General features: G+C 45.4%; 2 protein-coding genes and 1 non-coding gene across 4 annotated transcripts; 1 reads left to right on the forward strand and 2 right to left on the reverse strand.

Moving 5' to 3' along the window:
* Positions 1 to 1,064: 1,064 nt before the first annotated feature.
* LOC143891654 (large ribosomal subunit protein eL20) lies at positions 1,065 to 10,153 on the reverse strand. 2 transcript variants are annotated; one of them, XM_077396200.1, is made up of 6 exons: positions 9,909 to 10,153; positions 7,987 to 8,065; positions 7,385 to 7,499; positions 3,582 to 3,697; positions 3,313 to 3,376; positions 1,065 to 1,599 (listed from the first exon to the last, which is right to left on the reverse strand). In XM_077396200.1, exons 1-6 carry the CDS (start codon positions 10,093 to 10,095, stop codon positions 1,258 to 1,260), a joined length of 903 nt encoding a protein of 300 aa, XP_077252315.1. In that variant the 5' UTR covers positions 10,096 to 10,153; the 3' UTR covers positions 1,065 to 1,257. The 2 variants fall into 2 exon arrangements, with proteins under 2 accessions (XP_077252315.1, XP_077252314.1); XM_077396199.1 differs by lacking the exons at positions 7,385 to 7,499; positions 7,987 to 8,065; positions 9,909 to 10,153 and adding an exon at positions 4,038 to 4,196.
* Positions 10,154 to 16,587: 6,434 nt separating this feature from the next.
* On the forward strand, positions 16,588 to 18,654 carry LOC143892037 (uncharacterized). The gene is made up of 2 exons (XM_077396512.1): positions 16,588 to 17,715; positions 18,067 to 18,654. Exons 1-2 carry the CDS (start codon positions 16,588 to 16,590, stop codon positions 18,652 to 18,654), a joined length of 1,716 nt encoding a protein of 571 aa, XP_077252627.1.
* Positions 18,655 to 24,525: 5,871 nt separating this feature from the next.
* TRNAR-ACG (transfer RNA arginine (anticodon ACG)) lies at positions 24,526 to 24,598 on the reverse strand. Its single transcript has one exon. It is a non-coding gene; the product is annotated as a tRNA-Arg (tRNA).
* Positions 24,599 to 27,162: the final 2,564 nt, after the last annotated feature.

Here is a 27,162-nt window from a genome sequence, read left to right on the forward strand (position 1 = left end):
ATTAAATTATACATCCAAACAGAGCCTAAAGGTAGATTACAGATTTTACAATGGAATATAGGAATGTAAGTGTTGTCTCCACAAGGTTATACCTAAAGGAGGATTCTGCCATGAAAACAGGCTAATCAAAACATATAGAATTTCATCCTTAAAAAAAAAAAAAAAACATATAGAATGAATAACCATAGTTTTAAGAGGCTTTGTAACTAAGCTGCTCGAATGATACCTGGAATGTGGTTGGGAAAGGGTATGGTAGCCCCGGTACATGGTACAATGATGGTAGGCTTAGTTGGTTCACTATTTGGGGTCACAGGTCGATTTGAAGCACTAATTCGGGTGACTGATGTTCTCAATGTGTGTGAGAGATTTGGACTCATAATCAATTCCCAAATTCCTAAACGAACTGGACATAAGAGGATTAGAAATTTCAAGAGACAATAAAGGAAGCATGATATACAGGTGCAAATTGTAAAGTGAGCGGTTGCAAAGAAAAGCCCTCCCTCTCCGTGGATCGCCATTTTCAGCGAACTGAGTCCCAAACAGTCTGTTCCGTGTCATGCGGTCTAGATCATGGGTCAATGGGAGAGTTAGGGAGCCCGGTAACACCAAGCTGCTCAGATCATCGTACATCAAGAGCACAACCAAAACTGTTTTCCAAGGTGTAAATGCAACAAGTTCAGCCACACCAAAAAATATTAGTAATACTTCAAAATCATAGTAATTACAACCGCATAAACAAATGTAATTGAAAATATACACATCTGACCTAAATCAAGCACATCTGAACTAAATCAAGCACATCTGAACTAATTCAAGTAACAGAATTAGCATAAGAGAATATATTTTCCTTTCAAATATAAATGTGGCCAATGTAACCAGAGCCTAAAGATGCTAAAAAGAAAGACCATGAGAGGATCCAATATTACAAAAGGGAGAAGAGCAAATTAACTTAGACACCTATCTGGAATCGTTTCACAAAACTAAAAGAAGACTCAGAACATTTCAAGAGCAGTAACAAGTCCAACACTGCAAGATCTTTGAAAAAGATCCAAAACAACAAGTCATAGATAAAAGCCAAATCATCATATTCCTCAAGAGTCTCAAACAATACTTAATCAAAACTGGATAATAAAACAAAATAACAGAGGTTTATACCACAAAAATCAAAATTCTAGATAATTTGTTTCAAGCTAAACTTTCTAGTTCATTCACCTAATTTCATCGGGCCATGCAAAATCACAACATCACTGATATGAATTACATGAACAAATTGGGCCTTGATGCCTTATAGGTGGTTTTAAGCTTCCTACTTGGTGGCCTCACTTTCTTGAAGACCAAGGGGAACTTGATTTTTGAATCATGAAACTGCTTGGTGTTCTCTCTCTTGCAGAGTTTTGCAGGTATGGTTGCTGTCTTAATGATCTGTATGCATGGATTCCTTACCCTGTGGCGAGAACCCATCTCATTATACATCTGCTCAACAGCACCATTGAGAGTAGTGTCTCGATATTCCTTGTACATGTTGTGGTAACCAGTTCTACTTTGATAACGCAGCCAAATTCCATAATTCTTGATCTTGGTAGGCTTCCTCTCAAAAATCTGAAATGCAAATCCATATCAGTAATAGTTACAGAAGATTGCAGGCAACAATGAAATAACCTAAAAAATCTAGAAAAGAACTTGTTTCCCATGACACTCACAGCCAAAAGAGAATTTGCAAGCAACCAAAAAAATAGAAATTAGACAGAAAACTGCAAAAGGGAAAAGAAACCGGCATAAATGATATATATCATGCTTGGAAAACTGAAAATAGAAGGGTGTCACAGACAGGCCAGGTCGATGATACATCGTTGGGAAACACAAATATGATATGATGTTGCGGAACTCATACTCCTTTACCATAAGATAGATGCAATTTAAAAAAAAAGTTGGCCACCAACTATAAATAAGTGCTAGCTAGAAGCACAATTGGGATCCATGGAGCAGGTAATCATAAAATCTGAGGATATGCAAATATGATTCAAGCTCCAATGACGTAAAAAAATATAGTGACAACTGGTACACTGGCTAACGATATCAGAAATCCCATGGTGATAAAGGCTTCCAGATTCTATCAAGGGGCTAGCATAATCAAATTGCATTTAGCGGGAACAGTAGCTGTTTATTATTTTTTTGCCATGATTTACAACAGATGAAATCCCAATGCTAAAATAGCTAATTATGTCTAGTGAAACAATTTTGACAGTAGATAATGTCTACAAAGTCAATAGCGAATGAAAAATCATGCTCATCTGTTTTTGTTTCATATGTTGGGGTGGTAGTATAAAATGAAGCTAATGCAGATCGTTACAACTGACAAGGTACTTTCCATAAAGAATGCACAATAATTTAAAGATCCAATGAAATAGCAACCTCATAGAAGGAGATATGTACTACAATAAGGCAGCTTGGAGGTACCAAAAGCAATAAGACGAAGGGAGGGATACCCTGTCAAGTATGGTAACATAAAATTATATCTTTGGCATTTTGCATGATGATTGATGAGTACATAGATGTAGCTTAACTCAGATCCCACACAAGTGAAGGCAGAAATAAATAAATAAAAAAGTTTATTCAAAACGGGAGCAATGAGGACCCAATCTAGGTCCCTGCATCCTCTCAAAAATTCAAGCAGATAGATCAAATATTAAGAATAGGGAAATGATCTACTCACCGCTTTTTTTACTTGGGTCAGACCCCTCTATTATAATAGAGTAGTCATAAATACCCTAGAAGGGGCTGTCCCAAGTAAGAGGGGGAGGGGGGGGGGCAAAAATATCACTTCCCTAAGAATATTATTAATTATTGTATGGATAGATGGCAAATGGCTAAGAAAGAAAATGAGATCATTAGTGTGATTGAAGTATATTAAGCATTATTTGACTTTCTCTATAGTATAAATAGGAGGCTATCACTTAACTCTGTGTCCAGAAGTTCTGTGTAAGATTACGGTCGCATGCCATACTGACACAAACAAGTACATTTGATTATAGTGCATTCTACTTATCGTAAAATAAAAGTGTACTCAACAATGCAAAACACTCCCAAACAAATAAACACTGCTCGTCTCTATAAATTTGGCTGAACAATGGAAGAATAGGAATAACTTATTAAATAGCAAATAACTATGTTTCTACAATGACAAGCATAAAGGATCTGCAAATCCACCACAAATACAAAGATGCAGATGTGTTCCAATCAACATTGTGAAAAGGAAGATACTAAACACAAGAACCAAACAACATTTCATAATCTAAATAAGGAGGCATATACCTCGCTGATAGCAAGAACTTGCCCATTGCTCTTCTTAACCTTCTTGAGCTTCCTAAGGAAATACCTAAACACAATCAAACAAAATGAAGAACAATAAATACTGAGATAACACGAACCAAAAAACCAAAAACCAAGAACAAAAAGCCTAACAATATTGCCATTACCAAAATATCACAAAGAAAACATATATGACAAATAGAAGCAATTAGGTTGCTTGATTCAACAGTAAGCAAAACAAGTGATTTGATATTAGGGTTTCAATTGCTTACCAGAATTTGGATTTGGCTCGGACTTCGTTTGTTGCCCAGAGCTTCATCCTATAGATCTTTGGGTGTTCATCTGTTGATGAGGGAAGAGCTCTTCCAACAACCTGGTACTGATGGAACTGAACTAGGGCAAAAACATCTCACAGTCATCAAACCCTAAAAACCCTTAAAACCCAAAACTAAAGAAATGAAAGAAAACGTAGATTCAAGAGAAATAGTAGAATAAGAACCTAAAAAAACACCTAAAAATATATATTTCTGCAAAATGTGTGCATATCTGTGGAGTTTGATCTTAGAATCCTAAAATTACGAGAAAAAGAAAAAAACACACCTCTACAGATAGAGAGAATATCAAGGATAAGAAATTGAAGAAATGCAATAATTTCAGAAACCATGGAGAGATTTTGGGAAATAGTGAGAATGGGGGAACGTAAAAGAGAGAAAAAAAAAAAAACTTACTTTGAAAGCCACCATTTCTGCAAATACAGCGATAAGAGATCACGAAACCCTAGAAACCCCTTCTCTGTGGAGGGGAAGAGAGGCGGAGTTAAAAAGAGGATTTTAGGGTTTCGTTTTATAGTCTGGGACTTGTTTTAGTGTCCGCACGACTCTATGTTTATAATGGCACTACTCACTTTGCCTTTTTGTAAAACAAAGTGACATTATCAAAATTTGGTGGTGAGGATTCCAGTCCCCAAAATGAAATCAAGGGTGGACAGTCATTGTTGGGATTAATAAGAGGGAAATTATATATTCGCCCCATTCGTAACTTTCGATTGGGACAGCCAAGTCAGCCCTCTCCAGAGGGGGCTGTCCCAAGTAAAAAAATAGGGCGAGTATGTCACATCACATCCCTTGATAATAAGGATCAATTAATTGGGTCCCACCATGGGCATGTATGTATAATCGAGACGGCTGTTGTTGTAGGACCTTGCTAAACGAACAATCTCATCCGTAAGTAAATGGCCAACAAAAATCCATGTTTTAGATTTTCTTGGATGAATCTTAAATGAGGCTTGATGTGATCAAGGATCAAGGATCATCCGATCTATGTGAATTGATACAGGTGGGGCCGAAGTCATTGTGGACCCTGGGATCAACCGATCTTACCACTACCACATGGCTCATGTGGCCCCAAAAGTGGCTGTTGGAAAAGACTAACGAACCCCTACGTGCAAAGGGGCAATTCATTGAATTGGGATCCTGAATTAGGAGACAGTTTAGTAGGTAAATGAACTGCCTATTTGGAATGAAATTGCTTATTCAAAGGGTTTCGCATGGTCTAATCTAAAACCCGGATTTATTAAAGAAGATAACCATGCCACATAAATTTGGCGCGAGTTTTTGGTGATCAACTGATTAATCAACCTGAGCTTCAAACATTGAAAAGCTTATACATTGTGGATGGCCGTGTGTGCAAGCGTCGCAAAACAAATACAGTGTGGGTCACATTATTGGGTGACATGAAGTTATAAACTTATAAACATTGAAACAGGATCATACATATGTAGAGAGAGTTTATAAAACTTCAGCTGAATGAGAAAATATATTGAAAGCCAGGAAAAAAAACCAAAGAAGAATCACATGTAGAAATAGACTGGGAAGAAAAATAGATACACGGAGTTATCAGATCACCATTACACAAGGTATACATTGGATATCCCAAGCAATTACATCCTGATTATTTTTCAGATTCAAGAGGATATATACATCCCTTTTGTTGTACCTGCATCCTGCTTCGATCAAAATCACCAATCATCAGTCCCCTTTGTCACCCCAAGAGTGACTGCAATGGCAGCAAGAACAGCCTGTACATGAAAGAACACAAAAAAGCTGACTATAATTTACGTAAAATTTTAAGTGCATTTTGGTCTATTTTTAAATCAATCCAGAAGTTCAATGAAAAATGTAAAAAAAATAATTTGAAAGGTCAAGTTCATTGAAAAATGTGAATGATATTGTTATCTATAGAAGCTCCTATTTTATGCTTCCTTAAGTCGTAAATATAGGTTGGCTTAATTAAGGACTTAGATTGGTCTAGCGTAGATGATTTCTTTTTATCTTGACTTGATTTTGGGAGTATATATGTTACTTTTGTGGGGGTTTTCAATAGAAAATTGGATGTTTTGTTATGTTAAGAAAAAATTGAGAGCTTATGACCCATGGGTGATGATATGGGTTACTTTTTTGCTGACTTCTCTTGATCTTTTACTCAATTTTCATCATATAACCATCTTAGTTTTGAACTATTAGGCATCAGAGCAAGTATTGATCCTTGGTGATCAGTAGTGTGCGATCGTGATGGGTGTTTTCAAGAAGAACCAAAAAACCCAATTCACATTAGTGCTTTGTGATGAGCCAGGATACTGGTGCTCAGAATTGAATTGTCAAGCCGCAGGTGGTGGGAGAGATGATTCTCAGGCCCTTGATTGGAGTAGCATGGGCTAGTCGGAAGTTTCTATGAGCTTCATTATGACAACTATCTAGATTCAGGGTTAGACAATAGTAGAATCATATGGAGTTCCTATTTTTTGATGTTTATGGAAACTATGCAGCAGATCTAGGCTTCTTTCAAGTTCCAGAGACTACCGACAAAAAGAATAAAAATAATAAAAGATGATGTTCCAGAGCTTGTGAAAATAGATTTTACAGTATACACCTGCGCTTGGTAAAATGCCACAAAGAGTTTGATTGCTGGCCGTGCTATTTTTAGTAATCATATGCATCTTGATCACAACTCGGCACTATACAATCACATTGAATGAGCACAAAAAACACATTGAAGAAGCACCACAACCATTAAAAAAATTTTGTATGGTGACAAACATTAGAGAAAACTCCTGAGCGAAAAGTACTAATTTTATATAAAAAGAAAATCGTAGTCGACTCGGCACGATACAATCGAGTGCTATGTTTGCATGGTCTTAACTTGGGAGTCAAATGAAGTTTGTAGGGAAAAATGCAGAATCGGGGAAGAATGACTGAAGGAGGCAAAGGTAAAAGGGAGTCGACTTGGGCGAGTCGACGATGATGTGGGGGAAATTCAAAACCATGACCGTGACAACAAGGCATCGCTTTGAATCTACTTCAACATGACTGTATGAAACATATTGAGATTGATAGAAACTTTATTATGGAAAAGTTGTGGGCAGACCGGGTTTGTACATCCTATGTTAGAACAGAAGAACATGTGGCTGATGTTTTGACGAAGGCTGTGTGCAAGGCTCGTCTACAAGAAATCTTAAGCAAGCTAGTCATCACAGATATATTCACTCAAGCTTGAGGTGGAGTGTTGTCATGGGGTATACTTGTAATATATTCTTGATTTTGGGTTCTTTTATTCATTAATCTAACCAATGATAGGTATGTCCTTTCCCATCACTTACGTGAATAATAAACAATCATAGGCCATGGGAGTCAATACACAATTAGCTTTTCCCCAATTCTTCTCTCTTCTTACTCCCCTTCTCCATAAACCCTAATTGAGTGAAGGCTATAATACTTCATTTTTTCAATAATAGCACTGCACAGCCAAATAATTGTTTGTTTTAAATATTGACAACTAATTTATTCTTACAGACCATATGAAGCACATGTATCAAGAATCATTTAAGTAATAACTAGTGACGCGGAATCATCACGGGTTCATCTCAATATATATTGTGTGTGCACATAACACAAATGATAGAATCGAAGTTTGAGCAACAGAAGAAAGAGCATTAAATACCCTAAATTAAAATTAAGAAAGGCAACTCTCAGAAAATAACAACTTCAAACAAAATGGTGGATAAGTAATAGATACTTACAGCAACTGTGCATGCTGTAAACCCTGGCTTCTCTCTGTAATCTACTCTGGAACAAAGCAGCAATAAAGCTCCGACATACCATGGTATAGCAGCAAGAAAGAAACCGCTAATGAACCTTTCAAACACAGACAATTTGTTTGCTTTCATCAGAAAAATCAATTGAAAAAAAAAATACCTATGCCTTTGGAGTCGAACATAGAAGACTATGAAGCAGATAAGAGATGCATGAATGCATTGAGAAAATGAAAATCAACAAACCAGATCATCTAGGGAAAAAAAAGCATGTCAAAACCATTGAAGACGATAACTCTTACATTAGTTTTATCCATATTTCTGGCACTCATACAAACAATATGCCACACATTAACTAGTTTGACTTTCGACCAAAATCACAAATACCAATGAGGAAATTCCACCAATATTTTTCCGCTTATCCAGCCAAACCAGAATCTCATATTTTAAATAGTGAATAAAGAGAAGCCCATAACACTGACATGAAAAATTCAGCACGACTTAAATCACAAATTCATGGAATGAGGCTGTACACCACAACATTTCTCTCAGAAATATTCAAGAATAAAGAAACAATGAAGTGCACTTACAGAAACCAACCAAGACCAACACCGCAGCATGGAAGGCGACGCTCTCTTACAGGTCTTCCTTCAGCAAATGCCACATAGCCTTGAATATCATAAAAATAGTGAATGGGTAATTGTATTTGTATGAAACACAACAAAAGGGAAATTTAACAAAATAAGACTAGTGATCTTATACACTAGTGATAGCCAATTTTCAACATTTTCTACTTCCATACATAACGAATAGGCCCAATGAGTTATCGAACAGTTCAAGTGATGTCTGACAAATTCCACGGAAAAAATCAAATCAAATTTCAGCATTGTATCAACTAACAGATGTCTGGACCATGACATTTTTCCGATTTCCGTGACACAAAACACAAAGCAATTTTTTGACATGCCCAACGTGATCAAAGGTTTAACAACAAAGAATCATTATAAACATTTACGGAAGTTACCGAATTTCCTTTCATTTTTCTGAATTTCTCAGTATGTTTCTGCACTCTTGTTTTCTACAATCCTCCGAAAACCATAGTGAATTTACTTAATTGGTCACAGCTCCCCCTTTAGGCCATGATCCTGTGTTAGGGTTTTTTTTTTGTCAATTAGAAAAGTACGTGGTAATTATCATCAGTTCGTCTGAAACGGAGAGGACTTTGTTGATTTTCCATCTTTGGAACAAGTAACTCGATTTGCCTGAGTTCCTAATCAAAAGGGGAAAATCTAGGTCTAAACCAATTCCGACACATGTTGTGTTACTCTCTCTGTGTGTGTGTGGGGGGGGGGGGGGGGGGGTGGACTAGGTGGGACCCAACAGGTTTAAAAGGCCTTGCCTAAGGCGTTCCATCAGCTCTCGAGCTTTTGCCTTATTGATAAGGTACCTAACATTTGATATCAGAACAATCGATCTTGTGTCGAGGCTATATCTTGAGAGACTTTGGATTCTAAACATGATGATTTTCAAAGGATCAAAGCACCTATTTTGGAATTGATGGAAATGCATCGACGGTTTGTGGAAGCCTCGGACAAATCAATATAGCGATCGAAGAAATGTGCAAAGACTAAAGAGGAAGAAAAACATAATCTTGAAAATGTTGATGTTTAGGCCGAGAAAAGTGCAAGAATTGATGGCGACAAGCATAGGTTAGTTGAACACAGTACCAAAGAGCACATTGATTTTGTTTAGTTATTCGATCATTCTATCATTTCGATGCAGCTACATGAAAAATCGTATTTCTTTCCAACTTGGATCACAACGGATTTTGAAGGTGGGATTCGAATGATTGTGACCACTATTTTTGAAGAAAATAAAGGGCTAATATCAACTAGGTTTTTCAACAAGATTATGTCCAATAAGATTCGGGAACCAGTGGAATAAATTATTTTCTCCAACAATCTAACCTTGAGGACAAGGTTGATTTCAAGGCCGGTGGAATGTTAGTTTCGATATTAGCAATTTGAAGGATTTGCTTTGCTCGGTACGATTTTTAGAGATAAGGGTTAGTGTTTCTAAATTGTCTAGGGTAGGAGTTTTAGAGTAAGTGGTATGTGGGTTTTCTATTTATAAATAACATGTAACTAGTCTGTGGAAATCAATGAAGAAATTTATACAAAAATTGTGTCTTTGTGCACAAAGGAGGACCGACCCTTTCCCTCTAAGTGGGTCAAGAGGCTAATCTTCCCTCTATGAAGATCAATCACGTTGCAAAAGGATTCGGGTTCTTAACATGCCGAAAATTAGCATACGGTTTCTTAAGCATAAATTCTCCAGCATCTAAGAACGGTTCGTATAAATATATAAACTAAAACCGAAAATTCTCCATAAACCCAACTAAATAATCAAATAAATCGATGATCATTGGCAAGTATTATTCGAGGGGATAAGGAAATTGAGAGAGAGAGAGAGAGAGAGAGAGAGAGAGAGAGAGAGAAAATAAAAGAAATACCAGGAACGGCTTGATATCCATGAGAATAGTAAGGAGGAGGAGGAGGAGGAGGATAAACAACGGCTCCCGGTGGCGGAATCGGCTGAGGAAATCCAATCGACGGCTGAGAATAGCTCGGAACGCCTTGAAACGTTCCGTAGTGCTGTTGAGAATCGCCGATTCCTCGGCTCTTTCCTTCATCGCTCATCTCTCCCTCCGTCTCTCCCTTATTCTGTGTTTACATAACAAGACGGCAGGGCCTGAGTTATTAGGAAAACGCCGAAAAACGGGATTATTAATTTACGGAAATGATTTCTGCGCTTCAATTTTTTGTCGTGTAGTATTTATTATTAAGGTTCTCAAAGAGCTCTTAAAGCCTTTAAATACTACAGGACAACCATGTGGAGCGTATGTTTATCAAAACGACACTTACTGGGCCCATTTATCCTCGCATGTGTGATGAGATCCGTCGATCCGAAATCTTAGCAAAACCCAAAAAAGAAAAACTAAACTTCCGAATTTTGTAGTCCTTAGGATGTCCGTTTGGGGCACAGGACAAAGATCATATGGGTGGCTTCACTGGCTTGTGTTTTCTACTGGATTAACGGCTGTGATTTTACATAGATGTTTCGTGCAGGACCAAAGGATTGTCTGTTACCATTGATCCCGAAAGTGGACTTTCTACAAAAAACGAAAGTGACTTTCTACAAAAAAACGAAGTCTTCTGCTTTGCTTGGCGTAAAAGAAACATTGCTTTATTTGCAAGAAGTGTCTTCTAGTTTGACAACTTTTTCTAATGGTGCAACCGTGCAACCCGGGTTGGGTTGGATCGGGTCGGGTCGAGACTGTAAAGGAATCTTGAGATCTGGCTACCTACGGTTGCCAATTCATGTGTGTGGCTTTTTAAGTGATTCTTTGATTGTGTTTATTGTAATTGATTGCATATAATAAAAAGTGTAATATAACATTCATTGTAAATATAGCATTGATTGTGGACTGCCCAAAATTACAGCAGCCCAATCTCTGTATAATAAGAAGTCTGCAAAGGTGGAATTAGGGAAGTGATATATCCACCCCTTTGGATCACCATGAACACCCCCGTCAGTGTTTGTGGCAATCAGAGGCATTGATTTCTTCTGACATAAGTACAACAGCCCCTCTTTAGTCATTGATACACCGACAGGGGTGTTCCCGGTGATATATCATTTCCCGTGGAATTAACACCAAATTAATGTTTCCTCTCTCTCTCTCTCTCTCTCTCTCCCCTTTATATGTGTGAACACTTTCTCTCATGATATCCTCTAGGGCTGCAACAAGGTCGGGTTGGGTTGGGTTTTTCAAAACCCTAGCCCAACCCTGGATCCCATTATCTCGGCCCTGACCCGCCTTGAGTCAGGGCCGAGAAACCTCAACCCATGGCCCGCCCTACAAGGCTCAGTGCTGGCCCTGGCCCGCCCTGATTGGGCAGGGCCGGGCCGGGCCAGCCCTAATTGACCCTAGTGCAAACACCTGTTAAAAGTGCCAAAAATAAAGTAACCACTTATCATATAGAACAAAATGATCAATAAACAAAGAAACAGAACAACATAAGACAATATGAATTCAACAACATGACGGACAACATAGACAATTAATAATAATAATCTAAAGAAACATCAATCCAAGATAATAGAAAACATTAGCAAAAGAAACATGCATAGATGGTTCAATTCTATAATAGAAAACTTATCGTTGGGCCGGGTCACGGTACCCGAAGCATTAACTCAGAACCCGACCCGACCTGAGTCAGGGTCTAAAAAAATGAACCCTGACCCGCCCTCAGGGTTGGAAAATCCAGCCCTGACCCTGTTCGGGCTCAGGGCGGACAGGGCCAAACTTGCACCCCTAATATCCTCTTTGGACGTGTCCACAATCAATGCTATAATGTTATATTACGCTTTTAGCATATGCAATCAATTACAATAAACACGATGAGAGAATTACTTAGAAAGCTACACGCATGAATTGGTAACTGTCGGTTGCCATTCATAGCCAAATCTCAAAAGACCAACCCTAACCCAACCCGAGATAGCATTCCCTTGACCCTAACCTGACCCATCCTAAGCCTCGGATCGAGGATGGTCAACCCTAACCCAACACATCTAACTTGTTTTTTTATTTTTTCCAAATCAGGTTGGGTCAAGTTGGTTCACCTATGGCCAAACAAAAAAATACAAGAAAAAAACATAATCCTGAGAAAATCACAATAAAGTTAGAGGACGAAGGTCGGGTTGGGTTGCCTAAGGCCTCAGCCCTAATCCAAAAAGAAATTAAATTGGGTTGGCCCAACCCCAAGAAATGCGAACTCAGCTAGAGCCAAAATCAGTTTGAACCTGTTGGGTTTGAGTTGAGCTTCACATGAGCTACATCCCTAATTTCTTTGTAGTCCCGTATCTTGGGCATGAGATGTCCCTTTGAGATGGGACCAATGATCATGTGTGCCACCTCATGATGTTCTAGAAGATCAACGGTCCTGATTTTACATTCATGCTCCCTCAGGACCAAGAGGTTGCAAGTTTAAATCATCACCATACAATGAAAATGCAAAGCCCCATTAGCACGTAAAAACTCGGCATGATTTTGTTCCATACTGATGGGGTGCAACAGCGCAGCAGCCTGTTAGCTTCCAACACGTGGCTAGAGGAGGGCCCACCGCAGGACCCTCACCAGCGGGGGTAGTTTGGTAATTACACAGAGTAGGCGAGCTTGAGCCTATAGCTGGTCGACACCTGTCTGGGAGCATTAACTCCCCAACTACCCCAATTTCTCCCTATAAAAGGGCCTTCAAAGCTCATAAATCAGGGTATTTGAAATCTCACCCACCACTCTTAAAAACACCCTCTTCACTCCGGCTCATACTGACTTGAGTGTCGAAGGGCCTGTCCGGAGTACACTCCGGGTCGGTCATTCTGACCTCGTTTGCTTCTGTGCAGCACACAGCTCATCTGGACTCTACATCCCTCCAGCTCGGCTCTTACGTCACTGCCATATCTGTTAACCGATTTTGGGCCTAACAGATTGGCGCCATCCGTGGGACCCCAGAACTAAAGGCTGTTCCAACCACTTCACAAAAATGGCAGGACGCAAGAGTGCGCGGGTGCCAACCGCACGTACCACCCGAGCCGTGCTACCCGGCAGGACTCGGAGTGAGCGACTCGCCTCGCTGGTAGTGGCAGCCTCCGCCACGGCTGAACAAAACCAGCCTCGCTCCGTAAATCTTGACTCCATGCCGACTCCAGAGCAAGTCCAAGCTCTCTTCCACCAGATGACCGCTCTCGTTGGCCAGTATCAGCAGCTGCTCCAGGCACCTCCCCAACCTCCTCCGGAAGCTCCACAACCTGTCCTCGAAAGGTCAGAAATTCACAGGGGAGGGTCGTCGCGTCGTAGTGAAGACCGGACTCGCCATTCCCCCGGACAAGTCCGTCACCCCATGGCCAGGCATGCTCAGACAGAGCCGCACCGCCGTAGGAGGTCTAGGTCTCGCTCTGTGCAAAGGCGCCGAGCTCATGAGGAGCGCGCGCCACGGGCGAAATCAGGGTCCCGTCGTCGGAGCCCGGAGAGCCACTTCGGCTCTGCCGCAGGCCAATCCGTGGGGAGAAACAGGTCGCCAGAACATAAAGACGACCCGGTGATGCGAAGGATAGAAGAGATGGGTCACAGAATCGAAGAGCTGGCTAAGGATCAAGGCCGGCCTGTGTCCAGGGCGTTCTCGAGCAGAACGCCGTTCACCGACGATGTGATGAGTGCTCCAGCACCAATGGGGTTTAAAATGCCAGCTATCCCGCAGTATGATGGGACCACTGACCCCGTCGACCATTTGGAGACGTTCCGGACGTTGATGCTCCTCCACGGTGCGTCAGACGGTTTCCTCTGTAGAGCATTCCCGACAACCCTCACAGGTGCAGCTAGGGATTGGTACTCAAGGATCCGACCGAACTCCTTCAATAACTTTGAGGACTTCGGAGAAGACCTAGTTCGTCACTTCATGAGCAGCCGCAGGCCAAGGAAAACAGCAGCATCCCTGATGACCTTGCGGCAGGAGGATAATGAACCTCTCAAAGCCTTCGTCAGTCGCTTCAACAGGGAGGCGCTCCAAGTGCCAGATTTGGACCCCTCGGCCGCTACGAACGCGCTTCTCACGGGCGCTAAATCGAATGATTTCCGCCGAGCAGTGGCCCGCCGGAATCCTCATTCCCTGGCAGACCTAATGTCCGGGGCAGAGGAGTACATATCAGTAGAAGAGACACTGGCAGCTCTGGACTCGAGTCGGAGGAGAACCTCTGACGACAGGAACCAAGACAAGCCCCATGCTAAGCAGCGCAGGGACGACAAGGTCGTCAGAAGGGACAAATCCCCTCACAGGAGGGAAGAAAACTTCACCCCTCTCAACACCTCCCGGAGGCATATACTGGCGGCCATCAGCGGAGAAGAGTTCATAAAATGGCCAACTCCAATGATCTCCAAGGGAAACAGGAGAGACAAATCGAAGTACTGCCGGTTCCACAGGGACCACGGACACGATACAGACGATTGCCGACAGCTGAAGGAGGAGATCGAGCAGCTAATCAGCAGAGGCTACTTGAAAAAATATGTCCGGAGTGACACCCGCGGGAGTGACCCCAAGGAGAAGGGTCCCCAGGGCCGAAGCCCTCGGCAGTCTCAACCGCCCCCAGTCCGAAGACAGTCTCCATCGCCGCCCAGTCCACCACCAGAAGCACACGGCTCCCAACCAAGAGGAGTCATTGGCACAATCATGGGAGGCCCGGCGGCTGGAGGCACCTCCTCTGCTGCTCGGAAAGCATATGCGCGCCGGGTCAACGCCGTGCATACATGCAGCAAGAAAGCGAAGACGGAGAATGAGATCTCCTTCTCGGACGCGGACCTGGACGGCCTGATATTACCACATGACGACGCCCTAGTCCTGACTATGCTCGTCGCGAACTGGGAGCTGAGGAAAATCCTGGTAGACAACGGGAGCTCAGCCGACATTCTGTACTATCACGCCTTCGAAAGAATGATGATAGGTGACGACCGCTTAAAGCCTGCAAACTCAGATCTTTTCGGCTTTTCAGGAGAAGTGGTCAAGGTTGAGGGACAAATCGAGCTCCCTGTCCTCATCGGAGAACCGCCCTGCCAGGCCTTCGCCATGGTCAACTTCCTAGTAGTGAGGGCCACCTCGGTCTATAACGCTATTTTAGGACGGCCTGGCCAGAACCTGATCCGCGCCGTCGCGTCCGCCTATCACCAGAAGATGAAGTTCATAACGCCCAGTGGCGTGGGAGAAGTTCAAGGAGACCAGCCGCAATCTCGGGAATGTTATGCAATGGCGCTTGAAGGCAGAAATGCGACGGAGTCGTTGCCAATCGAACTACTGGACTTGAGGGACGAAGCTCAGGGAACTCAGCCCGCCGAAGACCTTGTCCCCGTTCCCCTGTGCGAGAAAGATGACGAAAAGGTAGTCCAGATCGGCTCCTCTCTTGACGACGACGTCCGGCACAACCTCACCCAGTTCCTCCAGGACAATGCGGATGTCTTCGCATGGGCCCCCACGGACATGCCCGGCATCAACCCGGAGGTCAGTTCGCACAGACTAGGTGTCGACCCGACCTGCAGGCCGGTGAAGCAGAAGAAGAGACACTTCGCCCTCGAAAGGCAGATGGCGATCAGAGAAGAGGTGGAGAGACTCCTAAGAGCTGACTTCATCCGAGAAATCCAGTACCCGGACTGGCTGGCAAACGTAGTCCTGGTGAAAAAGGCCAATGGGAAATGGAGGACCTGCGTCGACTTCACGGATTTGAATAAAGCCTGTCCAAAGGACAGCTACCCGCTCCCAAAAATCGATCAGCTCATCGATGCCACAGCGGGTCACGAAGTGCTCAGTTTCATGGACGCTTTCTCCGGATATAACCAGATCAGAATGTATGAGTCAGATATCCCGAAGACCTCCTTCGTAACGGATCAGGGGACTTACTGCTACCGTGTCATGCCCTTTGGCCTGAAGAATGCTGGGGCCACGTATCAGAGGCTTGTAAACAAACTCTTCCGGAATCAGATTGGCCGCAACATGGAAGTGTACGTCGACGACATGCTGGTGAAGAGCCTAAGCTCGCAAGACCATGTCGCCGATCTAGAAGAAACGTTTCAAGTCCTGAGAGACAATAAGATGAAACTCAATCCCACCAAGTGCACTTTTGGGGTCAGCTCGGGGAAGTTTCTGGGGTTTGTGGTCAGCCAGAGAGGGATAGAGGCCAATCCGGAAAAAATCAAGGCCGTGGTGGAGCTCGCTCCCCCGAAAACCATCCGAGAAGTGCAACGACTGACAGGGATGATAGCCGCGCTGGGGCGCTTCGTCTCAAAATCTGCAGAGAGGTGTCTCCCTTTTTTCAACGCAGTCAAAGGCCTCAAAACCTCGCCCTGGACAGAGGAATGCCAAACCTCCTTCGAGGAGCTGAAGCAGTATTTGTCCTCTCCACCGCTGTTGACAAAGCCGGAGCCCGGTGAGGAGCTAATCTTGTATCTATCTATAAGTACCCTGGCTCTGGCTGCGGTCCTAGTTCGTGAAGAGCGCAGCCAACAGAAACCGGTCTACTACGTTAGCAAAGCCTTGCACGACGCCGAAATAAGGTACCAGCGGGTCGAGAAATTGGCTTACGCGCTGGTAATGGCAGCCAGGAAGTTGAGACCGTATTTCCAAGCTCACACGATAAAGGTCCTAACTGACCAGCCGCTTAGACAAGTCCTCCACAAGCCAGATACTTCGGGACGATTGGTTAAATGGGCCGTGGAATTGAGTGAATTTGACATCCGGTACATGCCCAGGCCCGCGATCAAGGCTCAAGTATTGGCAGATTTCGTAGCTGAGTGCTCCATCCCCCAGCAGATCGCCGAACCTGAAATCGCCCAGGCCCCAGCAGCGAAAGGTACTACCACAGCTGGAGAACCGGCAGAAGATGAAGCCAGAGCAGGAACCATCCCCATGCTGCCAGTTGAGCATGATTTTTCAATCGCCGAAGCACTGTGGGAAGTGCACGTGGACGGATCTTCAAACAAGGCTGGTTGCGGAGCCGGTCTGGTTTTAACCGGGCCCGACGGTTTCACACTAGACTACGCCTTGAGGTTCGGCTTTCGCGCTTCCAACAATGAGGCTGAGTATGAAGCACTCCTCGCTGGAATGAATCTTGCAGTCCAGACCGGAGCCCAGAGATTGAAAGCTTATTGTGACTCCCAGTTGGTCGCCAACCAAATCCAAGGTATATACGAAGCCCGCGATGAGCGAATGATTAAATACCTCTCCCAGGTCCGGCAACTATCCTCCAAGTTCAGAAGTTTCGAGGTTGTCAGAATCCCCAGAACGGACAACACAAAGGCCGATGTACTGTTCAAGCTGGCCGCATCCGGATACACGACTCTCGGGAATATATGCATGGAGTTCCTACAGGCCTCCAGTATCGAAAGAAAGGCTGCTGAGATAATGCAGGTAGAACACGAGCCCTGCTGGATGGATGAGATCGTCGACTACCTGCGTAGTGGGAAACTGCCTGAGGCCAAAAGAGAAGCGCGCAAGGTGATCCAAAGAGCAGCCCGTTTTTCACTTGATGGCGAGAACTTGTTCAAAAGATCCTATACTCTCCCATACTTAAAGTGTCTCCGGCCCAGCGACGCCACGTATGCCCTGCAGGAGACACACGAAGGTATTTGCGGGGAGCACTTGGGGGGCAAAGCCCTGGCAATCAAAGTCCTCCTTAGAGGTCTGTACTGGCCAACGTTGAGACAAGACGCGCTGACCCTGGTAAAGAGATGCGAGAAATGCCAAAAGTTCTCCCCCACCATTCATCAGCCCGCCGTGTCTATGGCCCCAATTGTCAGCCCGCTACCCTTCACTATTTGGGGAATGGATATCTTGGGCCCCTTCCCACCGGCCTCCGGAAGGCGCACCTTCGTAGTGGTGGCGATTGATTACTTTACCAAATGGGTGGAGGCTGAACCTCTAGCCCAGATCACCGAACAGAATGTGCAGAACTTCTTCTGGAAATCAGTAGTCTGTAGATTCGGGATTCCTCGCGTCCTGATAACAGACAACGGCAAACAGTTCGACTGCCGAAACTTTCGGAAGTTTTGCTCCGACCTGAAAATTGAGCAGCGGTTCACCTCTGTAGCACACCCACAGACCAACGGGCAGACAGAAGTCACAAACCGAATCCTGCTACAAGGGATCAAGAAAAGACTAGACGAGAAAGTTGGTCGATGGGCAGATGAGCTGTATCACGTCCTATGGGCCTATCGCACCACCCCGCGCACACCAACGGGCGAGTCCCCATTCAACCTGTCCTTCGGAACAGAGGCGGTAATACCTGTCGATGTAGGCACCCCGTCCGCTAGAATTTCCAACTTCAACGAACAGCTCAACGGTGACGGGCTCCGCGCGAATCTTGACTTATTAGAGGAGGCCAGAGAGGAATCCCGAATAAGAGTCGCCGCCTACAAGCAGAAAGTATCTCGCTACCATGACTCGAAGATACGTCCTAGAGAGTTTCGACTTAGAGATCTTGTCTTAAGGAAAGCTGCTATCTCCCAACCCAAGAAGGCTGGAAAGCTTTCCCCAACCTGGGAAGGGCCTTACCGAGTAAAAGAGGTGATTCGCCCGGGCAGTTATAGACTGGAAACACTCGAGGAACAACTGTTACCACATGCCTGGAACTCGAAGAACCTTCGCAAATATCATCAGTAGCAAAGTAGCCGACACACAAAAAAAAAACTTTGTAAATATCTCCTGAATGTGAATGAAAGAACCTTCTCTTTTTGCAAATGCCTTCGTGTCTGTCAGATTTCTAAACCCAGTTCACTAAAGCTAGGGTACTCAACGTTTGGTTCGCCACGGCTCGTCTCCGCAAAGACCGGGAGCCCACTCCTGGTCCGGAACCAGCCCGGATGCAAAAACCAAAGCTCCTTCGAAACCCAGTTCACTAAAACTAGGGTACTCAACGTTTGGTTCGCCACGGCTCGTCTCCGCAAAGACCGGGAGCCCACTCCTGGTCCGGAACCAGCCCGGATGCAAAAACCAAAGCTCCTTTGAAACCCAGTTCACTAAAACTAGGGTACTCAACGTTTGGTTCGCCACGGCTCGTCTCCGCAAAGACCGGGAGCCCACTCCTGGTCCGGAACCAGCCCGGATGCAAAAACCAAAGCTCCTTCGAAACCCAGTTCACTAAAACTAGGGTACTCAACGTTTGGTTCGCCACGGCTCGTCTCCGCAAAGACCGGGAGCCCACTCCTGGTCCGGAACCAGCCCGGATGCAAAAACCAAAGCTCCTTCGAAACCCAGTTCACTAAAACTAGGGTACTCAACGTTTGGTTCGCCACGGCTCGTCTCCGCAAAGACCGGGAGCCCACTCCTGGTCCGGAACCAGCCCGGATGCAAAAACCAAAGCTCCTTCGAAACCCAGTTCACTAAAGCTAGGGTACTCAACGTTTGGTTCGCCACGGCTCGTCTCCGCAAAGACCGGGAGCCCACTCCTGGTCCGGAACCAGCCCGGATGCAAAAACCAAAGCTCCTTCGAAACCCAGTTCACTAAAGCTAGGGTACTCAACGTTTGGTTCGCCACGGCTCGTCTCCGCAAAGACCGGGAGCCCACTCCTGGTCCGGAACCAGCCCGGATGCAAAAACCAAAGCTCCTTCGAAACCCAGTTCACTAAAACTAGGGTACTCAACGTTTGGTTCGCCACGGCTCGTCTCCGCAAAGACCGGGAGCCCACTCCTGGTCCGGAACCAGCCCGGATGCAAAAACCAAAGCTCCTTCGAAACCCAGTTCACTAAAACTAGGGTACTCAATGTTTGGTTCGCCACGGCTCGTCTCCGCAAAGACCGGGAGCCCACTCCTGGTCCGGAACCAGCCCGGATGCAAAAACCAAAGCTCCTTCGAAACCCAGTTCACGAAAACTAGGGTACTCGACGTTGGTTTCGCCATGGTTCGTCTTGGCAAAGAATTAGGAGTACACTCCTAAGTCCATGACTCCTACCTGGAGTGATAGTTACGCATCATACAAAAAGAAAACAGTATAAACAAACAAAACAAAAACTCTTTCCATTCATATGTTGGGGCCTCAGAGGACCATTACAAAAGGGAGTTGGGCCTCCAAGGGGCCATTACAAAAAGAAATCACGCAATCGCCAAAAAAAAAAAAAAAAAAAAAAAAAAAAAAAAGGAGGAGAAGAACTCAGGGCGCCTCATCGCCCCCATCCCGCGCTGGATCTGCCCCCGGGGGGAAGAGTGCGTCAGCTGCGGCCGGCTCCTCGCCAGTGAGCGTCGGTGGATCAGGTATAACCATCCTCGACAGGTCAACGCCCGGATTGGAATCCTTGACCTGCCCAAGGCAGTCAAAGAACCCTATCTTGTAGGCCTCACTGGATAGAAGAAGGAGTTCGTCCTCCTTCTCCTGAACGGCAGTCGCCTGCCTCGACAGGGCTTTCTCCCTCTGATCGTTGAGGGCTTCCGTCGCCTCCTCCTTCTGCGCGGCCAGCTGAGCGGCAAATTCTTCTCCCAGCCGCTTGATCTCTTCGGCAGATTTTTCCACGGACCTCTTCAGCTCCTTCGCCTCCTTCTTCAACTTCCCATTCTCCTCCTCAGACTTAGTTATAGCATCGGAGAATTTCTTACTCTTCCCCCGCAGATCATTGAAGTACACTCCGATCTGTAAAAATGCAGAGGAGCAAGTGTTAACACAAGCAAACAAAGCAGAAGGGAAGCAAAGAGTAAGCGTACTCGTCAGCCATCTTACCTGATAAAGAGAAGAGAATACGGCCTCTTCGGCCGTAGCCGGCGGCTCGTGGAGAACCTGCTGCTTGTCTTTGTCAAGGATGCATTTAGTCTGAATCTCTACAGCCACCCGGCTCTCTCCAAGGCCGGAATCAGTCTTTTGGACGGCCCAGTTCGGCCGAAAAACGTTATCACCGTGCCTCGACGGGGGCGGAAGGGTGCCAGCAGACGTCGCCACGGTCTTCGAGAATCCTGCGCCCCGGCCGGATGAACTCACCAGTTTCACCGAACTCTTGGGCTTGGGCTGGGGCGGTGCGTCCTGGGTCGGAGCCGGACTCGCCGTCTCTGGAGCCTTCCTTTTCTGGCCCTGACGGACAGTCCCGAAGGCCCCCTTCCTCATCTTATCCACTAGCGACTGCTGCTGCATCTCTGAAAGATAGCCAAAAACGAAACCAGTCAGGGACAAAAACAAAAAAAAAAACAAAGGGGCGGAGAGACGAATTTTAAAGGAGGCTATCTACGTACGTGCCCGGGTCGCAGTACTAAGGCCCAACCCAACCAAAACCTCTTCCCCTTGGAAGTCTGAACAATCAACAGGCCCCTCATGGTCCAGCACATCCCGAAGTAGAGCGAGGGTTCTCGCATCTTCACCCTCGAGAAACGGTTTGCGACTCATCGCGACTGTATCCGGGGTTCCCCATTTCAAAGGGACCGGCCAAGGCTCGCTGGACTCCGTGTCCTCAACATAAAAGAACCTGTTCCTCCACAGGTGTATGGAGGTGGGAATGCCAGTGATCATTTTTATCTCCGGACGCTGGCTAATGTAAATCCAACCCCCACCCTTGTGCTTCTTCAATTGCGCACACGCGCGGAACAACGGTACTGACAAGTCCCTCCGAAGCCGGCCCCGAATGAGGTATACAAACCCCGTAAGCAGCCTCCACGAGTTCGGCGCCACTTGGGCCGGAGCTAGCCCGTAATGCTGAAGCACCGAAGCGAAGAAGGGGTGTAGAGGAAATCGGAGTCCGGCCCTCAGTGACTCGTCATATATACAAATGTCGGAGCTCTCGTTACAGGCTCTATCTCCCTCCATCGCCTCCCTCAGTCCAAACCTGGATGGGATGCAGTACTTATCCCTAATCACTGCCATGGCGGACTCATCCAGGTAGTTCTCCTCATTGAGAGCCTGTATGTTGTAGGTAGGGTTGGCATCCATACGGGCCCGTGCTACGACCTCAACGGCCCGGCCTGGTTGAAACGTTGTGGACGCCTCGCCGGCGTCACTACCAACACTCCCCCCTTGTGGAACGTAACTATCCGTTAGAAGCGGAGCGGTGTTCAGGTCTAATATCGCCTCGTCCTCCCCCTCCTCATCACTACCTATAACAGTCACACTCGCCATTTTCGGGGCCGGTGACCAAGTAGGCCTATCCTCGATCCTAATCAACGATCTAGACCCTGAACTACTAGAAGACGATTCCCCCGAACCGGACTCAGAACTAGAGCTACTAGACATGAAAGCAGGAAAAGAAATGAATGAGACGCGCTCAAGAAAAATTACCGGATCACACTGAATGCTCCCGAATCCACCGCCGTTCACAAAAACTACACGGCCCGAACTGACCCACGCCGAACTGGACTTCGCCGAACCGACAGAGGAAAAAGAAGGGAGAAGGAGGAAAAGTAAAAAGTGAAAGTGAGAAGGCAAAACCCACTCTTATATAGATTTCTCTGAGGCGGTTTGCATTAAATGAAGGGCGCACGTCTCGAGGACGCCCGAGGGGTGCCACGTGTCTCGTATTAACGGCGGGCACAACTTTCGAGATAAGTTCCAAGCAGCCCGCCCCAAGCCGGACTGGATATAAGGCGTTTCGCAAAACGACAAAAGCAGCCCGGCCCAAGCCGGACTGGATATGACGCGTTTCGCTAAACGACAAAAGTAGTCCGGCCCAAGCCGGACTGAATATGACGCGTTTCGCTAAACGACAAAAGGCAGCCCGGCCCAAGCCGGACTGGATATGACGCGTTTCACAAAACGACAAAAATTAGTCCGGCCCAAGCCGGACTGAATATGACGCGTTTCGCTAAACGACAAAAGGCAGCCCGGCCCAAGCCGGACTGGATATGACGCGTTTCACAAAACGACAAAAATTAGTCCGGCCCAAGCCGGACTGGGTCGCTAAACGACAAAAGGCGGTCCGGCCCAAGCCGGACTGGATATGACGCGTTTCACAAAACGACAAAAATCAGTCCGGCCCAAGCCGGACTGGGTCGCTAAACGACAAAAGGCAGTCCGGCCCAAGCCGGACTGGATATGACGCGTTTCGCAAAACGACAAAAATCAGTCCGGCCTAAGCCGGACTGGGTCGCTAAACGACAAAGATTAGCCCGGACTGCCTTCGATTTCCGGACTGCCACAAAATCCGGACTGCTCCATTTTCCGGACTGCTTCAGATTCCGGACTGCCTCTAAAATCCGGACTGCCTCCGATTTCCGGACTGCTCCATTTTCCGGACTGCCTCCAGATTCCGGACTGCCTCCGATTTCCGGACTGCCCCATTTACCGGACTGCTTCAGATTCCGGACTGCCTCTAAAATCCGGACTGCCTCTAAAATCCGGACTGCCTCCGATTTCCGGACTGCTCCATTTTCCGGACTGCCTCCAATTCCCGGACTGCCCCATTTTCCGGACTGCTTCAGATTCCGGACTGCCTCCAAATTCCGGACTGCTTCAGATTCCGGACTGCCTCTAAAATCCGGACTGCCTCCGATTTCCGGACTGCTCCATTTTCCGGACTGCCTCCAGATTCCGGACTGCCTCCGATTTCCGGACTGCCCCAATTTCCGGACTGCCTCCAGATTCAGGACAAGCCTCGACCACTCTCGATCGGAAGCGTACCCCACCATATTTCCCCAAGTCACCATAATAACTTGGAGAACTGGGGGGCAACTGATGGGGTGCAACAGCGCAGCAGCCTGTTAGCTTCCAACACGTGGCTAGAGGAGGGCCCACCGCAGGACCCTCACCAGCGGGGGTAGTTTGGTAATTACACAGAGTAGGCGAGCTTGAGCCTATAGCTGGTCGACACCTGTCTGGGAGCATTAACTCCCCAACTACCCCAATTTCTCCCTATAAAAGGGCCTTCAAAGCTCATAAATCAGGGTATTTGAAATCTCACCCACCACTCTTAAAAACACCCTCTTCACTCCGGCTCATACTGACTTGAGTGTCGAAGGGCCTGTCCGGAGTACACTCCGGGTCGGTCATTCTGACCTCGTTTGCTTCTGTGCAGCACACAGCTCATCTGGACTCTACATCCCTCCAGCTCGGCTCTTACGTCACTGCCATATCTGTTAACCGATTTTGGGCCTAACACATACAATGGCTCAGTTGCTACGAAACAGATGTGCCTTTAGTCATTGTGTCTATTTCAACTCTTCAGTTGGGGGGGGGGGTCTGGTCTTAACATTTGGAAGAAGAGGATGTGTATTTGGAAGAAGAGCCAAAATAACTGATGGGCCCACCTATTTGGAGGATCAAAACCATTCATTTGTTGGTTCACCATGCCCTAAAAACCTTCTCATTAGGATGATCCTATGGAGAAGATTCTCGGAAGAGGAATATCTACAATGGGGATCAAAATATGAATGGTTTAGATCATCCAAATAGATGGGCCCGCTGGAGTTATGGCTGCACTGCACATATACGAAAATACACGGAGCCGAGGGCCCGAGGCACACCCAATGGCATATTGGTAATTTTACAACAGTAATGGAGCGATATCAGTGCAAGGGCATTTTTTGTAGTTTCCTTCGAAAAAGGGCAAAAGATTAGAACATTTTAGCGACTCTGCTGGGGATCGAACCCAGAATCTCTGGTTTCGTAGACCAGCGCCTTATCCATTGGGCCACAGAGTCTTTGTTGATTACTTCGTTCTATAAAATTATTACAACGTGATGATAAGTGGGCCCTCTACGAAACCATATAGTAATTAGATCAATGGATTCTGAATCAAACGTGCCTCCTTACAGGTGTTTTATAAGGCATCAAACGCAACGTAATGTTTGATTGCACAAGAGATAATCCAGGGTAAGAGAAGACACCATTGGCCCACATTACTAGACGTTACGTATGTGTGCAGTCTGAGGTCAAGTACTCAAGTCTACCTTTCCTTGGGTAAGATCTATTCTAGAATACACATAAGCTTTGTTTGGTTGCTGTAAGTTGGGTGGGGGATTAGGAGAAGAAGAAGTCAAAGAGGAGAAGACAAGAAGGTTAGATTGGGAGAAGAAAAGTGGAAGATTGACCCGGTGTGTTTGGTTGCGCAGCAATCCATAAGAAAATTAGTGGGAAGATGTAGGGGTGCCATTACAATAATCGAGCGTGGAAGAGAGAGAAAGGGAAGAGAGAATAAGACAAGAACTTCTTAAGATCTTCCATTGGTTGATTCTAACCCTCCAAATTATAGACAGTTAGGATCAATCCTCTAACATTCAGATCGGAGGGTTAGGATCAACCTATGGAAATGATTTTTGGGGCACAACTTATTTAGGCTGTGGCCCATCTAATGGACGGTTTGGGTCATCCTATCATCAAAATAATTCACTTTTGTGTTAGCTATCCATAATGAGATTTTATCCTAAAAGAGCCATTTATTTTCAACAAGCAAAGACAAGTGTAATTTCCAAGGTTCCAATCAGAAGATTTCATTTAGGGAAGTGATATATCCGCCAGTGATTCCGAATCAGGCCCATTGAATTCTTCTGACGCAAGTACATCAGCCCCACTTTAGTCATTGATACGCCGGCTCTGGATGTCCCTGGTAATCATAAGGGGCGGATATATCACTTCCCTATTTATTCTCCTTTTTTAGGTGGATACAAAAACATATAGGAAAAACTAATCCAATACAAGTTATCCTGAAATATAATCTTAACCATTAAAAACTAAAAATTCAACTCAACTCAACTAAGCCTTTGTCCCAAACTAGTTGGGGTCGGCTAAAGATTAGAAATTTATTAGCGACTCTGCAGGGGATCGACCCCAGAATCTTGCAAACACACAACTCCTAAAAAAATGTCTTTGAAATTATCCAGACTTTTTAACTATGAAATTAGAGGCACTTTCATTAAATGGACGGTATCAATGAGCCTACCAGACGAGAAAGATCGAAATCATATAACCAAGGCATACGTATGACAAATTTCCAAGTAAAGAGCATGGGGCCCAAGGGGCCCAGATAGAGGCCAGATCAATCAAGAAAAATGTAATATGGAACCAACAAATCCCAACCACATCCAAACTCCATACCAAGATTACCGGACAAAGACCAAGATCGACGGCCACAATTTTGGACGATCACAAACTCCATCAAGAGATCGAATATTACAATGACCACATCTAAAGTGTCCGATCTCACACTCAAAATGCAAAGAAATTCGATCAAAAGAAGAATCGTCGGCCATCAATAGCCTTCACACACAATTTTGAAGACAACCCAAATGGAGCATAAACTCCAAGAGGACCGAGACTGGCTTATTGTCCTTGGTCTCACCCTCATCAAATGATTCTAGACCTTTGATCATGCATGATGAGAAAGACATCCTTTGATATGTCTTAAGCCTGTGATTTTTACTAACTCCATCATATGAGAAACTATTGGGCCACCCAGTGGTGGCCCATTAAATCAACGGGCCATGTGTGTACCGAGTCATGATCATTTTCCTTGATCAAGAGATATGAGACCGCCGATCACTTTTCATGTTCGTAAACTATAAGAAAGATGATCACCACAAGTGCCACGTGGACATGATTGTGTCCATTAATCCTACAAGCGAAAGCACTAACAAAATTACATTGGTCCCACCTTCATCAGATGATCCTAAGCACTTGATCAGTTAAGCCACGCTTAGGGTTCCGCTAAGAAAAATTATAGCATCAATTTTGTCGATCCGTCTTAATCTTACGGACAAGATATATGTTCAGCATGTGACTAGGACCATGTGTGTGCATCATGATGGTCCACCAATCAACGGTCCCGATTACACACAATCCGTTTGTGGGATCCGACTTAGTATTGATCATTAAGATGGATCCTAACGGTGGTAATTGTCCTGCACAGTCAGCCCACTTCTTAGGAAGATCCAAAGCACTCATTTGATGGGCCACAACTTAAATAGGTCATACCCCATAAATCATCTCCAAAGAGATGATCCTAACCCTCCGATCCGCAGATGTTTCTATAATGTGCCGTCCCTTTTAAGTTCGGAGAGTTAGGCTCATCCCATTGAGATGATTTTCGGGTCTATTTCCATTGTGACCCATCAAATGAGCGGTTTTAATCATCGTAAGACGTTTGCCTCACTGTAATTTCTGAAAAATACTGGACTTCACGCGCACACATCGTATAAAATCCCTCCCTCCCTCTCTGGTGACACCATACCCCGACCAGTCTATTTGAAGAAAAAGAAAGAAATGGCTA

This window comes from Tasmannia lanceolata, unplaced genomic scaffold (genome assembly GCF_043159265.1).
Source record: "Tasmannia lanceolata isolate RefF3 unplaced genomic scaffold, GAP_Taslan_0.1 ptg000015l, whole genome shotgun sequence".
Lineage (NCBI taxonomy): Eukaryota > Viridiplantae > Streptophyta > Magnoliopsida > Canellales > Winteraceae > Tasmannia > Tasmannia lanceolata.

What these genes read in the sequence shown, in the direction of transcription:
- LOC143892037 (XM_077396512.1), top strand. Translation starts at nt 16,588, where the DNA reads ATGGCAGCCAGGAAGTTGAGACCGTATTTCCAAGCTCACACGATAAAG. An exon ending in GACAAGACGCGCTGACCCTG is followed by an intron (nt 17,716 to 18,066) that starts GTAAAGAGATGC and finishes AAAATTGAGCAG; the next exon opens with CGGTTCACCTCTGTAGCACA.
- LOC143891654 (XM_077396200.1), bottom strand. Translation starts at nt 10,095, where the DNA reads ATGAGCGATGAAGGAAAGAGCCGAGGAATCGGCGATTCTCAACAGCAC. An exon ending in GTTGGTCTTGGTTGGTTTCT is followed by an intron (nt 7,500 to 7,986) that starts GTAAGTGCACTT and finishes TGTGTTTGAAAG; the next exon opens with GTTCATTAGCGGTTTCTTTC. An exon ending in TTACAGCATGCACAGTTGCT is followed by an intron (nt 3,698 to 7,384) that starts GTAAGTATCTAT and finishes GCCCTAGTTCAG; the next exon opens with TTCCATCAGTACCAGGTTGT.